The following is a 13,939-nucleotide window of genomic DNA, read 5'->3' as shown; positions in this document are numbered from 1 at the left end:
TTATTTTTTGACGTACTGTGTGTGAATATCTTCTCATGTAAAGGTTACTCCGGCCCCTCAGGAACGTGCTGCCTGAGTACACAAGTGACGCAGACACTCTCCTAACACTCGCGTATTTAGATAAGCAGGAGATGTAAGCATGCTGGTTTACAAACAAAACGACACAAAGTGCTGGAGTAACTCAGCGGCTCAAGCACCATCTCTGGAGAACATGGCAAGGTGACGTTTCACAAAGTGCAGGAATAACTCAGCAGCTCAGGCACCATCTCTAGACAACGTGGCTAGGTGACGTTTCACAAAGTGCTGGAGTAATTCAGCGGCTCAGGCAGCATCTCTAGACAACGTGGCTATGTGACGTTTCGGGTCAGGTGGAAGGGTTGCCGCATTGGACTAACCACGTGGATGCGACAGCCAAGACGTCACGCCAACTCCGCTACTCGCTGAGGACACAGAGGCAATTCAGCATGTCGGTGACTCCCACAAACGTCTACAGATGCTCCGTAGTTAGCACACTGTCGGGTGACATCACAGCCTGCTTTGGGAACAGCTCTGCCCAACACCGCAAGAAATCGCAGAGAGTTGTGGATGTAGCCCAGTCCGTCACACACACACAGACCAGACTCCCCACCATCGACTCCATCTACACTTCACGCTGCCTTGGGAAAGCAGCCGACACAATCAAAGACTTGTCCCACCCCGGTCATTCCTTCTTCTCCATCGCTCCCGTCTGGCAGAAGGTACAGAAGCTTGAAAACGCGCACCACCAGACTCAGGAACAGCTTTGTCCCCTCTGCTCTACCTATTGTACTTGAGTTTGACTTGTTGTATCCATACATAGTTTTATCTGATGATTGGATAGCATGCAAAACATAGCTCTTCACTGTACCTTGGTACATGTGAAATAATAGACCTAAACCGCACGGCAACCTTTGTTTGGTAAGTTGGTTATGGTGATTCCATCAATCAGTTGTGCACTGGCCTGGGTTACTGGCAATATCTTACAAGCCATTACTTGTGCAGCAAAGTGCCTCCTGCACTCTCAGCTGGTTCCTTTCACACTCATGCATATCCTGTTGCCTTTCCTTCTCCTCTTAGACAAGACTATCCAAAATACTCATGATCAAGAAGGAACACATCAAACAGTTGAAAGAAATGAACACTGACGCGGAGAAACTGGTAAAGAATCTTCTTGCTTTTGGTTGTGACTTGATGCCGATTATCTGTGTTTCCTCCAAACTTTGGCAACTAATCTTTTAGATGTTCACAGTCCAAGGAAAGTGTGTACAATCTCATGTCCATGTCTGCTCTGCCATCCAGTACTGCACAGGGACAGGCCCTTCAGCCCACATTGTCCATGCTGAGCATTATGACAAGTTATACTAATCACCTCTGCCTGCATCTGATCCATATCCCTCAATCCCCTGCATATCCATGTGCCTATCTAGAATAGACAATAGGTGCAGGAGTAGGCCATTTGGCCCTTCGAGCCAGCACTGTCATTCATTGTGATCATGGCTGATCATCCCCAATCAGTGCCCCGTTCCTGCCTTCTCCCCATATCCCCTGACTCCGCTATTTTTAAGAGCCCTATCTAGCTCTCTCTTGAAAGCATCCAGAGAACCTGCCTCCACCGCCCTCTGAGGCAGATAATTCCACAGACTCGCCACTCTCTGTGAGGAAAAGTGTTTCCTCGTCTCCGTTCTAAATGGCTTACTCCTTATTCTTAAACTGTGGCCCCTGGTTCTGGACTCCCCCCAACCTCAGGAACATGTCTCCTGCCTCTAGCGTGTCCAAGCCCTTAACAATCTTATATGTTGCATATATAGTGGTGTACAAGAAGCCTCTTGTACTCCACTATCATCTCTGCCTCCACCACCACCGCCCCTGGCAGCATACTCCAGGCACCCACCATCCTCTGTGTAAAAATAAAACAAAAAAAACTTGCCCCGCAATTCTCATTTAATCTTTCACCTACAAGCAAGTCTTTGACATTTCCACTTTGGGAACTTTCACCTTCAACACCGCTTTCCTACACAAATTGCTTATTCATTGCTTCTATTTGAGTTGTGCAGCAGAGAAACAAGCCCTTCACCAAACCGCATCCATGCTGACCATCGTGCCTATCCACACTAATCCTACTTGCCCGCATTCATTCCATATTCCTCTAATCCACTCTCAATCCTTGGATGTTATTATTATTCCTGCCTCTGGCAACTTACTCCAGATACCAACTATTCTCTGTGTGTACAATTAACCCCTCAGATCCCCATTATACATTCTCCCTCTCACCCAAGCATGGGAGACAGGCCCTGGTCAGATACTCTACCTATGCCCCTTGTAATTTTATAAAGCTCTCGGCCTCCTCCGCTCCAGGGAAACGAGACTGTTCTTCCAATCTCTCCGTTAACTCGGCCCTTCCATTCCAGGAAAAAAATCCTTTTGAATCACCTACAGTCCACACTGGTGATCGCTAGTTCTATGTTATCCCACTTTCTCACCCACTCCCTACAAACTAGGGGATCATTTACAAAAGCCAATTAACCTACAAACACGCACGTCTTTGGGATGTGGGAGGAAACCGGAGCACCCAGAGGATACCCATACGGTCACAGGGAGAACGTGCAAACCCCGCACACGCACACACACACACACACACACACACACACACAACACACACACACACACACACACACACACACACACACACCCCACACACACACACACACACACACCACACACACACACACACCACACACACACACACACACACACACACACACACACACACACACACACACACACACACACACACACACACACACACACACACACACACACACACACACCACACACACACACACACACACACAGCACACGAGGTCAGGATCGAACCCAGGTCTCTGGTGCTGTGAGGCAGCAACTCTACCAACCTCTAGCAGAAGCACCTTGCCTGTAAAGTGGCGTCCAGAACAGTAGGCAGCACCGTGCGCAGGCTAAGCAGTTTGTTGTACTGTAAACATGACGACAGTTCTTGTATCGGTGCCTCTGCTGATGGTGGCAAGCATCACCATCCTCTCTACTTGTGCACCCTCTTTAGAGAACTATGTACTTGTACCACAAGGTCCCTCTGTTCAACCGCTCTCCCCAGCGCTCTGCTGCTTGCCATGCTTTCCAAAATATGTCACTCCATACTTAGTCAGAGCTAGTCAAAGAGTCATGCAGCAGGAAACAGGCCCTTCAGCCCAACTCGTCCATGCTGACCAAAATGCCCCATCTACATTTAACCCATTTCCCTCTAAACCTTATCTTTCCAAGTGTCTTATAAATGCTGTCAAAGTATCTGACTCAACTACCTCCTCTGGCAGTTCGTTCCAGACATCCACCACCCTCTGCTTGGAAAAAGTTGCCCCTCAGGTTCTTCTTAAATCTTCCCCCCCTCCCCCACCTTAAACCTCTGCCCTCTCATTCTTCATTCCCCTACCCTGGGAAAAATACTCTGTATTCATCCTATCTATTCCCCTCATGACTATATACACCTCTATATGAACACCCCTCAGCCTACAGAGCTCCAAGGAATAAAGTCCTAGCCTGCCCAACCTTTCCCTTTAGCCAGGCCCTCAAGTCCTGGAGAGATTTGTAGGGCTGTAGGGATTGAATGAGGTGGAACTAATTTAGTGATACAGCACGGAAACAGGCCCTTCGGCCCACCGTGTCCGCGCCGACCAGCGATCCCCGCGCATTAGCACTATCCTACACCCACCAGGGACAATGTTTACATTTTACCAAGCCAATTAACCTATAAATCTATACGTCTTTGGAGTGTGGGAGGAAACCGTAGATCTCGGAGAAAACCCACGGGGAGAACGTACAAACTCCGTAAAGACGGCACCCGTAGTCAGGATCGAACCCGAGTCTCCGGCGCTGCATTCGTTGCCAGGCAGCAGCTCTACCGCTGCGCCACCGTAAATTTGATAGGCGCACTTCCATCAGGCTGGGATGAATGGCCCTGTAGTCAGCAGGCAGGGAGTAGGAATACCACAGTGGCTTGTTGAAGGCAGGCTTGGTGGGTGTTCCAAGAGTGTGAGGAGAAGCGTAACAAACGTGCTAGAGGAACCCCGCAGCTCAGCCACCTTCTCTAGATGGACAGGTGGTGTTTCAGGTCACGGGCCTTTCTTCCGACTTTTCAGATTCATTAACCTGAAGATGGGTCTCGACCCAAAACGTCACTTCTCCATTCCCTCCCCAGATACCGCCCAACCTTTTGTGCTGGTCCAGCTCTTTGTATCTCCTCTCTGTGGATGAAATGGACAGACGATGTTTTGGGTCTTCAGACTATCCTTTCCTTCAACAGCAATGTTGCCTGACCTGCTGAGTTACTCCAGCACTTTGTGTTTTACTCAAGGTTCCAGCATCTACACTTCCTGTGTTCCTGCATTCTAACCGAGTCCCAGTGGTCACTGGGATTTGGTGATTAATGAAAGTAAATGTTCTCCTCCCTGCCAGCTCTCCCTCCAGGAGCTGGTGTAAAGGATAATACAGGGCCCACTGAGGCCAGGAAGTGACTAGCTGTCTTCTCTCCTTCCATTAGAAATCCTACTCTGCCTCCATTGGAATAGACTTTCAGAAACGGTATGCGACCATTGTTTTAGAATTGGAGCAGCTCAACAAGGATCTGAACAAGGTGTTGAATAAAGTCCAGCAGTTTTGTTATGAGGTGAGTGCTTTGTAGTCTTGCTTGCTAGTAGTACCCTCCAACCCCAGATGTCTGTGCTCCCCATCTCCCGCTCCCCCATGCATGTGTATTCCTTTGCTTTTGTTTCTGCTGCACTCCCCTGCCCACTCTCACCTAGATGCCCCTGTACACGTTAAGATGCAGGAAGGTTGTTCCCGATGTTGGGGAAGTCCAGAACAAGGGGTCACAGTTTAAGGATAAGGGGGAAATCTTTTAGGACCGAGATGAGAAAAACATTTTTCACACAGAGAGTGGCGAATCTGTGGAATTCTCTGCCACATAAGGTAGTTGAGGCCAGTTTGTTGGCTATATTTAAGAGGGAGTTAGATGTTGCCCTTGTGGCTAAAGGGATCAGAGGGTATGGAGAGAAGGCTCCATACAGGATACTGAGTTGGATGATCAGCCATGATCATATTGAATGGCGGTGCAGGCTCGAAGGACCAAATAGCCTCCTCCTGCACCTATTTTCTATGTTTCTAAACCAAAAGCCTGTGATCATGGAATGGTACATAGAACAGCAAGAGGCCCTTTGACCTTCTATGTCTGTGCTGGACCTGATGCCAAATTAAATTGGCATCTCCGCTGCCTGCATGTGATCCACCCCCTCCCCCCGTTCCCTACATATCCATGTGCCCATCTAAAAGCTGGTTAACCACCATTATCTGACCTGCCACCAACCAGCAGTGTGTTCTAGGCTCCCACCACCCTCTGTAAAAAGAACAAGCTTACCCCATGCCAACCAACATGCTTCATCTACACTAGTCCCACCTGCCCGCATTTGGTCCATATTCCTCTAATCCCTTCCTATCCATGTGCCTGTCCAAATGTGTTTTAAATGTTGTTATAGTATCTGCCTTAACTAACTCCTCGCTCCATACACCCACCACCCTATGTGTGGAAAAAGTTGCCCCTCGGGTTCCTATCAGATATTTCCCCTCTCACTTCAAACATATCACCTCTGGATCTTGATTCCCAGCCCCTGGGTAAACGACTCTGCATTCACCCTGTATGTTCCCCTCTTGATTTTGTACGCTTGACTTGCCTGTTGCGCATATTGTTGGTCGTTGTTGATCTCTGGACGGTGATTTCTGGCGTCTAACGTTGCCTCTTGTGTGCGCCGTGCCAACAGCTGGCTCCCGACCAGGGCCTGCAGCCCATGGATCAGCCGACGGACATGCGGAGACGGTGCGAGGAGGAGGCTCAGGAGCTGGTGCGGCAGGCAAACAGCTCGCAGACCGGCCAGGCCAGCGTCAGGAACGAGAACCTCACCGACCTGATCGCCAGGCTCACCGCCGTCCTGCTGCAGATCAAAGTAAGTGTGACCGTCACGGCCCCGGCCCCGAAATAACTGAGAGGCCCAGTGCCGGAGTCACTCAGCAGGTCAGGCAGCAGCTGTGGTGCGCAGAAACGAGGAACATGCAGATGCTGGTTTACAAAAAGAAAGACACAAAGTGCTGGAGTAACTCAGTGGGTCAGGCAACATCTATGGTGAGTTAAATAGACAATTGAGTTAAATCGAGGAACATTGACAATAGACAATAGGTGCAGGAGTAGGCCATTCGGCCCTTCGAGCTTCAATGTGATCATGGCTGATCATCCACAATCAGTGCCCCGTTCCTGCCTTCTCCCCGTATCCCCCGACTCTGCTGGTGTACAAAAAAAAAAGACACAATGTGCTGAAGGAACACCGCAGATCAAGCGGCATCTCTGGAGATCATGGATCGGTGATGTGTTGGGTCGAGTCCCTTCTTCAGACTGTGCAGGGAATGGACAGAGGACATTTGTCGGAAGAAGGGTCCCGACCTGAAACATCACCTGTCCATTCCATCCACAAAAGCTGCCTTGGCCGACTTGCTTCCTCCGTCACTCCACCTGTTGGGATTGGTTTATTATTGTAGCGTGCATGATAAGCCTGACCTGCTGTTATTCCAGCACTTTGGGTCTTATTTTGTTTTAACCAGCATCTCATAAATGTCTCAGTTGGTGCAGTCCGGACGTTATTCCTTGAAACACAGGAGGCTGAAGGGTGATCTTATAGAGGTTTATAAAATCATGAGGGTAATAGAACCAGAGGATATAGGTTTAAGGTGAAGGGTAAATGGTGGTGGGTGTGTGGAACGAGCTGCCAGAGGAGGTAGCTGAGGCAGGTACAATCAAAGCATTTAAATGACACTTGGGACAGGTACGTGGATTGGAAAGGCCAAACCTGGGCAGGTGGGACGAGTTTATCTTAGTCTGCGTGGACAAGTTAGGCTGAAGGGCCTGTTTCCGTGATGTATGACTCTGACTCTGTGATTCTACAATATCACAGATTGGTAACTTGCTGAAGAGGCCGTTGATTCAGGCCTTGCAGCGTGGTACAGCACAGAAACAGCCCACCACCACTATGTCAATGCTGAGCCTTGTGGCCGTCCACACTAATCCCGTTTGCCTGCATTAGTGCTCCATGCCTTGTTGAAAGTCCCTCTTCAACATAGTGATTGTATTTGATCCAGACATGGAGGCAGATACGATAATGGTGATTTTGGAAAAGGACATGGATATGCAGGGAACACCGACGCAGAGAGGGATATGGATCACGTGCATACAGAGGAGATTAGTTTAGCCCGGCATCATGTTCGGGACAGACACTGTGGGCCGAAGGGCCTGTTCCTGTGCTGTACTGTTCTATGTAAGTCAGAGGCTGCCTCCTGGATCCACATCACACAGGGATTAATCACCGCGTCATACAGCACAGAGACAGGCCCTTCAACTCAATTCATGCTAGTCCCATTTACCTGCATTTGGCCCATATCCCTCTAAACCTTCATCTGGCAGCTCGTTCCATATATCCACTACCTTCAGTGAACGACCCTCTCAGGTTCCTATTAAATCTTGCCCCTCATCATAAACATGTCCTCTGAGTCTGGATTCCCTGACTCTAGGTAAAAGACTGTATTTGGCAGTGCTGGGAAGCCCAGTTCAGGTCAAATTAGCTCAGATAAGTTGAACTTTAATATGTTAGAAGCCGAAAGGTTTTTGATTAGTGAGAAATTCATTAGTGAACCCTAATTTCTTTTCCTCTCCACAGTGTCTGGCAGAAGGAGGGGACTTAAACTCTTTTGAATTCAAGTCGTTAACAGACTCGTTGAATGACATCAAGAGCTCTATAGACTCCTCCAATGTAAGGTGGGTGGAATGAGAACTCCAGGTGTGGAGCTGAATAGGCTAGTGCCTCTGCCTCACAGCACCAGAGATGCAGGGTTCGATCCTGACCTCGGGTGCTGTCTGTGCGGAGTTTGCACGTCCTCCTGTGACCACATGGGTTAACTCCCACACTCCAAAGACGTGCGGGTTTATAGGTTAATTGACCTCTGTAAATTACCCCTGATGTGTCGGGATTGGACGCGGAAGTGGGATAACATAGAACGAGTGTGGATGGGTGATCGATGGTCAGTGTGGACTCGTTGGGCCGAAGGGCCTGTTTCCATGCTGTATCTTTCAATCATTTAATTCAATAAATCTCATTCATTTTCCTAATCTCCAGGCCCATGGAGGGTTATGGGGCCAGCTTAGATGGGGAACCTTGGTCGGCATGGATGAGTTGGGCCGAAGGGCCTGTTTCATGCTGTATATAACTCTATAACAGTCAGGCTTTTGGCCTTCATTTTCTGGCTCTTTGCCCCAATACAGGAGGTCATACTTTCAACTATCTCACTCTTAATCACTAGAATTCTTTCCAATTTTTTTTCTGTCTGCCAACTCTCGCCCCAATGCCAAAACGTTACCTGTCCATGTTCTCCAGCGATGCTGCCTGACCTGCTGAGTTACTCCAGCACTCTGTCTCTTTTTTTTTGGTCAACCAGCGTCTTCAGTTCCTTGCATCTTCACAGAACAGGGACAGGCCTTTCGGCCCATGATGTTCATTCTGAACATTATGCCAATACGTGATCATAACTGCCTGCAGATGATCCGTTTCCCTCCTTTCCCTGCGTATCAATGTGCCGATCCAAATGCCTCTCAAACGCCACTATCATATCTGCTTCCACCACCACCCCCTGGTAGCACGTTCCAGGCACGGACCACCTGTGTAAAAAAAAACTTGCCCCGCACATCTCCTTTAAACTTTGCCCCACTCACCTTAAAGCTTTGGCCTCCATCGTCTTTCACATTTCCACCCAGAGGTAAAAGGTTCTGTCTACCTTCACAATTTTATATTCTTCTATCAGGACTCCCTTCAACCTCGAGTTTGTCCAACCTCACCCTCTAACCCAGGCAGCATTCTGGTAAACCACCTCTGCATCCTCTCCGAAGCCTCCACATCTTTCCTGTAGTGGGCCGACCAGAACTGCACTCAATGCTTCAAATAGGGTGGCACAGCTGTTAGAGCTGCTGCCTCACAGCGCCAGAGACCCAGGTTGCTGTCCGTGTGTGGCGTTTGCTCGTTTTCTCTGCCACCGCGTGGATTTCCTCTGGGCGCTCCTGTATCCTCCCCTCATCACCCCACATCTCAAAGACGTATGGGGTTGTAGGTTAATTGGCCTCTAAATTGCCTCAAATGTATAGGGAGTGGATGGGGGAAAAGTGGGAGACCATAGAACGAGTGTGAACGGGCGATGGCTGGTCAGCGTAGACTTGGTGGGCTGGAGGGCCTGCATCTGTAAACCAAACCATCAACACAATGCTACAACAACTCTTCCAAAGCTGCATCGTGACTTCCTGTCCTTGCTTTTTGCAGCTGCTTCCAAAACAATGTCGAAATCCACGTTGCACACATCCAGAGTGGCCTGAGTCAGATGGGGAACCTGCACGCCTTCACTGCCAACAACACCGACATGGACTGAGGGGACTGGCCTTCACCTCGCCCAGGGACTCGTGAGGAAGCTGTGCTGTGCTGTGCTGTGCTGAGCTCACCTGGCGCGGGCAGGCAGGCAGGCAGGCAGGCAGGCAAGAGGAGAGCGCTTTTTTAAAAAGATAAAAACACAATTGTACAGCCAAATAAAAGCCGATGAGAGAGCGATTTCCGAGCGCGCTCTCTGTACTTTTTTCATTACAAAATGTAGTGCAGCAGCCTGAGTTTTTCAGGAATCGGATTTATTTTTGTATGTTTTGTCATTTAAAGGTTTATTACCCTTGCTTTCTCAGTGTAAATATTACCTGTAAACTGAAGGTAGGTATCAGATTGACTGTGTGATGGATCTGAATTATGTAAAAATGTAAATAGTTTTTTTTTTTTTTTTAGAAAAAGCACAAAAAAAAAAGCTATGTTGTGACTCCCACCTCCTGATGTGCTGGTTGCATCAAGTCCTAGACGGTGCTCATAGTCTCCTCCCCTGCCGCTGGTCCCTGCTGCCATCTTCTCCAGTGTGGATCAAGCCTCGTGACAGAGCCCCCACTCCCTGTCCACAGCTTCAGTCCTCTACCACCACCTTTAGCCTTCAAGCACGGCTTTTCACAAGACAGCAATCAATGGCTGTCTCAGCCCCCTTCACCGCACAGAGTGCCAGGGCTTTTCAGATGCGAGCTTCCAAGAGAGGGAGTGACCCCCATGCCTCCCCTCTCCCCCTGTGTTATCACCTCCCCTCCTCCCTCCCTCCCTCCCTCTCCAAATCCCTTTCCCGGCTCAGAACTGAGTGAGAGACGGGAAGAGATCACAGTAAGTTGCCTCTCCTCTTCCTCCCCACCCCAACATGTGTGTGAGCAGTGGCCCGAACCAGATGCCCCTCAGTGCGGGGTCTGTGCCTTTGTGGAGGGGGAGGCTGGATATCCTCTACCCCACACTGACGAGCAGCTGTAATGCAAGTTACAGCAGATGCTGGAATCCTGAGCAAAACACACAATGCTGGAGTAACTCAGTGGGTCGGGCAGCATCTGTGGAGGAAATGGACAGTGACGTTTGGGCTTGGGATGATGGAGGAAGAGGAAGAAAACTGCATTCATCCATAAATCCCTCGCCAGGTCTTGTCCCACCCCTTCCCCTCACCCTCACTACATCTCCATTAGTACCTACCCAAAACCTCGTCTGTCCATTCCCTCCACAGATGCTGCCTGGCAACGCCAAGTCCCTCCAGCACTTTGTGTTTTGCTCGGCTACCTTACTTGGTAGATTATCCTTTGCTTGTCAAACTGTTCCTCGTAAAATTAACTTGCTCCCGCCCCCACGCGCTCTCCAAATTCTCCCCACTCCCGCCACTGTCCCTGGAGCACGGGACCTCGGATGCAAGTTGTGCAGGGGAGTTGGTCTGTCATCTGAAAATTGGTCATTTTTAAAAAAAAATGTTTAAATGTTCATATTGTAATGAGAGTAGATAATGAAATGTTTCCAGTTGAATGTAGATTACTGTAAAGTTTTGAATCTTTTAAATTTCCAGTTTGAAGAGTAAGTTTCGGGGAAATCACGACAAAGAACCTTTTTTGATCACTAAACGGAACCTGGGCAACTTTATAAAAGTTTCAACAAAAAATGAATAGAACTATTATTTTCTGATATCAACAGGTTTTGTACTTGGTTGAAAAAGGTTTTTTGTAAAGTTCTTTGGTTAGTATTTGCACCTCCATTTTTTTTCTTCTTCTGTCCTACTTTTCAATGTAAATAGATATCTTTCTCCCATGGCACTCTTCCAAACTTTCTGCCAGATAGTTCTATATACTGTTGTAATTAAATCTAAATGAGTGTATGTAGTACTGCCTTTTCCCATATGTTACCTTTTGTATGTATAAAATTGAAAGCAGCTTTAAATATTTATAAATAAAGATAATATATAATTAAAATGGCATTTTTCTTCTAACACTGAGTATTATTTTCTTGCAGAGGATTCCTCTCCTTTTAATCTTGCCCCTCTTCCCACCGTCCTCTGAGGTTTGGAGGTGTATCGAGTTGTACAGCGCGGAAACAGGCCCTTTGGCCCAGCTTGCATGCTAACCTAGATCCCCCATCTACACTGGTCCCATCTGCCCGCATTTGGCCCATATCCCTCAGCTTTTCCTATCCATGGACCTGCCCAAGTATCTATTGAATATTGTTATTGTACCTGCCTCAACGACCACTTCTGGCAGTTTGTTCCATATACCCACCACCCTGAGTGAAAAGCCTATTTCCTTCGCTCCATAGATGCTGCTGCACCCGCTGAGTTTCTCCAGCATTTTTGTGTACCTTCAATTTTCTAGCATCTGCAGTTCCTTCTTAAACACCCTGAGTGAAAAGGCTGCCCCATCGGGTTCCTGTTAAATCATTCCCCTCTCACCTTCTAGTTCTTGATTTGCCCAACTCTGGGTAAAAGATTCTGTGCATTCACCTGATCTATTTCCTGTATGTTTTTATGCACCTCTATAAGATCACTCTTCAGCCTCCTGTACTACAAAGAATAAAATCCTAGCCTGCCCAACCCCTCCTTCTCGTTCAGGCCCTTGATTCCTGGTGACATCCTCGTTAATCTTTTCTGAACTCTTTCCAGCGTAATGAAATCTTTCCTATGACAATGCAGCTAAAAGTGAAGACAATATTACAAGTGCAGCCTCAGCAAGATCTTGTACGACTCCCAACTTCTATATTTGTGTCCTTACTGAAGAAGGACAGCATGCCAAACCCTATCTACCTGTGACGCTACTTTTGGGGACTCCTCGATCCTTTTCACTATTTTTCGCTACACGTGACAACAAAGCAAACTAAACTCTGCTCTGCCACAGTCACTCTCCAGGGCCCTGCCATACATTGTGATTCCTGTATTGGTTTGACTTCCCCAAATGCCACACCTCGCACTTACCTGAATTAAAATCCATTTGCCAATTCTCGGCTCTCTGACTCAATTGCTCAAGACCCCACTGTGATTTCTTGATAAACATCTTCACCATGACATTACCCATTTTATGGAGTTTTGCAGCGTGGAAACAGGCCCTTCGGCCCAACTTGCCCACACTAACCAACATGTCCCATCCTCGCTAGTCCCACCTGCCTGCATTTGGCCAATATCCCTCAACCTTTCCTATCTATGTACCCATCCAAAACCATTGTGCAGATGCCGAGAAGTGTGTTCAGCTCTGGCTGAACAACTTCTAATCTTGTGTGTGGACTCGATAAGAAGACCCATCCAAAATTATCTTAAATGTCCCAGCCTCAACTACCTCCTCCAGCAGCTCGTTCCATGCACCCAACACCCTTTGTGTGAAAAGGTTACCCCTCAGATTCCTAAATTAAATCTCCCCCCCCCCCCCCCCCCCCCCCCACCCACCCCCCCCCCCCCCCCCCCCCCCCCCCCCCCCCCCCCCCCCCCCCCCCCCCCCCACCCCCCCGAACCCATCTGCTCTGGATCTCGATTTCCCCTACTCTGGGAAAGAGGCTCTGTCTACCCAATCTATTCCTCTCACGCCTCTATAATATCGCCCCTCATGCACTCTAAAGGGCCTGTCCCACGGCGATTTTTTCCGAGACTGACGAACAATTTTGAACATTTCAAAATCCAGCGGAGACAAAAAAAAAGTTGCAAAGCTTGAGGAAACACCGTGCGTCAAAACGTCATCACACCGCGACTTTCTCGGTGACTTAATACGTCAGTCATTGATGCCGACAGCCGCCGAAAAAATCGGCAAGTGGGACGGACCCTTAAGGTGTCGAATCCTAGCCTCTCCCTTTAGGTCACGGCCTCGAGTACTGGCAACATCCTTAAATCTTCTCTGCACCCTATCCAGCTTGACAACATCTTTCCAATAACACGGTGCCCAAAACTGAACACAATACTCTAAATGTGACCTCACCAATGTCCTGTATAACTGCATCATGACCTCCCAACATCCATACTCAGTACCAATGTGCCAAAAGCCTTTTTGACCACCCGGTCTACCTGTGATGCCACTTTCAATGAACTATGTGCTTGCACTCCTAGATCCCTCTGCCCTACAAGATACCTAGATCCCTGCCATTCACTGTGTAGGTCCTGCCCATGTTAGACTTCCCAAAATGCCTCAACACCTCACACTTCCCTCTATTAAATTCCATCAACCATTCCTCAGCCCACCTGCCCAACCGATCAAGATCCTGCTGCAATTTTTGCAATCATCCTCACTACAATACCACCCACTTTTGTGTCATTTGCAAGCTTGCTAATCATGCCACGTGCGTTCTACATTCTCAACCAAATCATTGATATAGATGACAAACGGCAATGGGCCCAGCACCAAACCCTGAAGCACACCACTAGTCTGAAAAGCAACCTTCCACCATCAGTATTTACT

General features: G+C 48.4%; 1 protein-coding gene across 1 annotated transcript in view; it reads left to right on the top strand.

Moving 5' to 3' along the window:
- The window catches only part of lin9 (lin-9 DREAM MuvB core complex component), a 74,047-nt gene extending 61,155 nt beyond the window's left edge, over window positions 1-12,892 (top strand). The window contains exons 11-15 of the mRNA XM_055636251.1: window positions 1,096-1,176; window positions 4,589-4,714; window positions 5,862-6,044; window positions 7,803-7,900; window positions 9,450-12,892. Of these exons, the coding sequence (XP_055492226.1) occupies window positions 1,096-1,176; window positions 4,589-4,714; window positions 5,862-6,044; window positions 7,803-7,900; window positions 9,450-9,555 (594 nt within the window). The 3' untranslated portion in view covers window positions 9,556-12,892. The remainder of the gene's footprint in view (window positions 1-1,095; window positions 1,177-4,588; window positions 4,715-5,861; window positions 6,045-7,802; window positions 7,901-9,449) is intronic.
- The last annotated feature ends 1,047 nt before the right edge of the window (window positions 12,893-13,939 follow it).

This window comes from Leucoraja erinacea, chromosome 5 (assembly GCF_028641065.1).
Source record: "Leucoraja erinacea ecotype New England chromosome 5, Leri_hhj_1, whole genome shotgun sequence".
Taxonomy (NCBI): domain Eukaryota; kingdom Metazoa; phylum Chordata; class Chondrichthyes; order Rajiformes; family Rajidae; genus Leucoraja; species Leucoraja erinaceus.
Note: the sequence above shows the minus strand (reverse complement) of the source record. Positions and strands in the feature narration are given on the sequence as shown.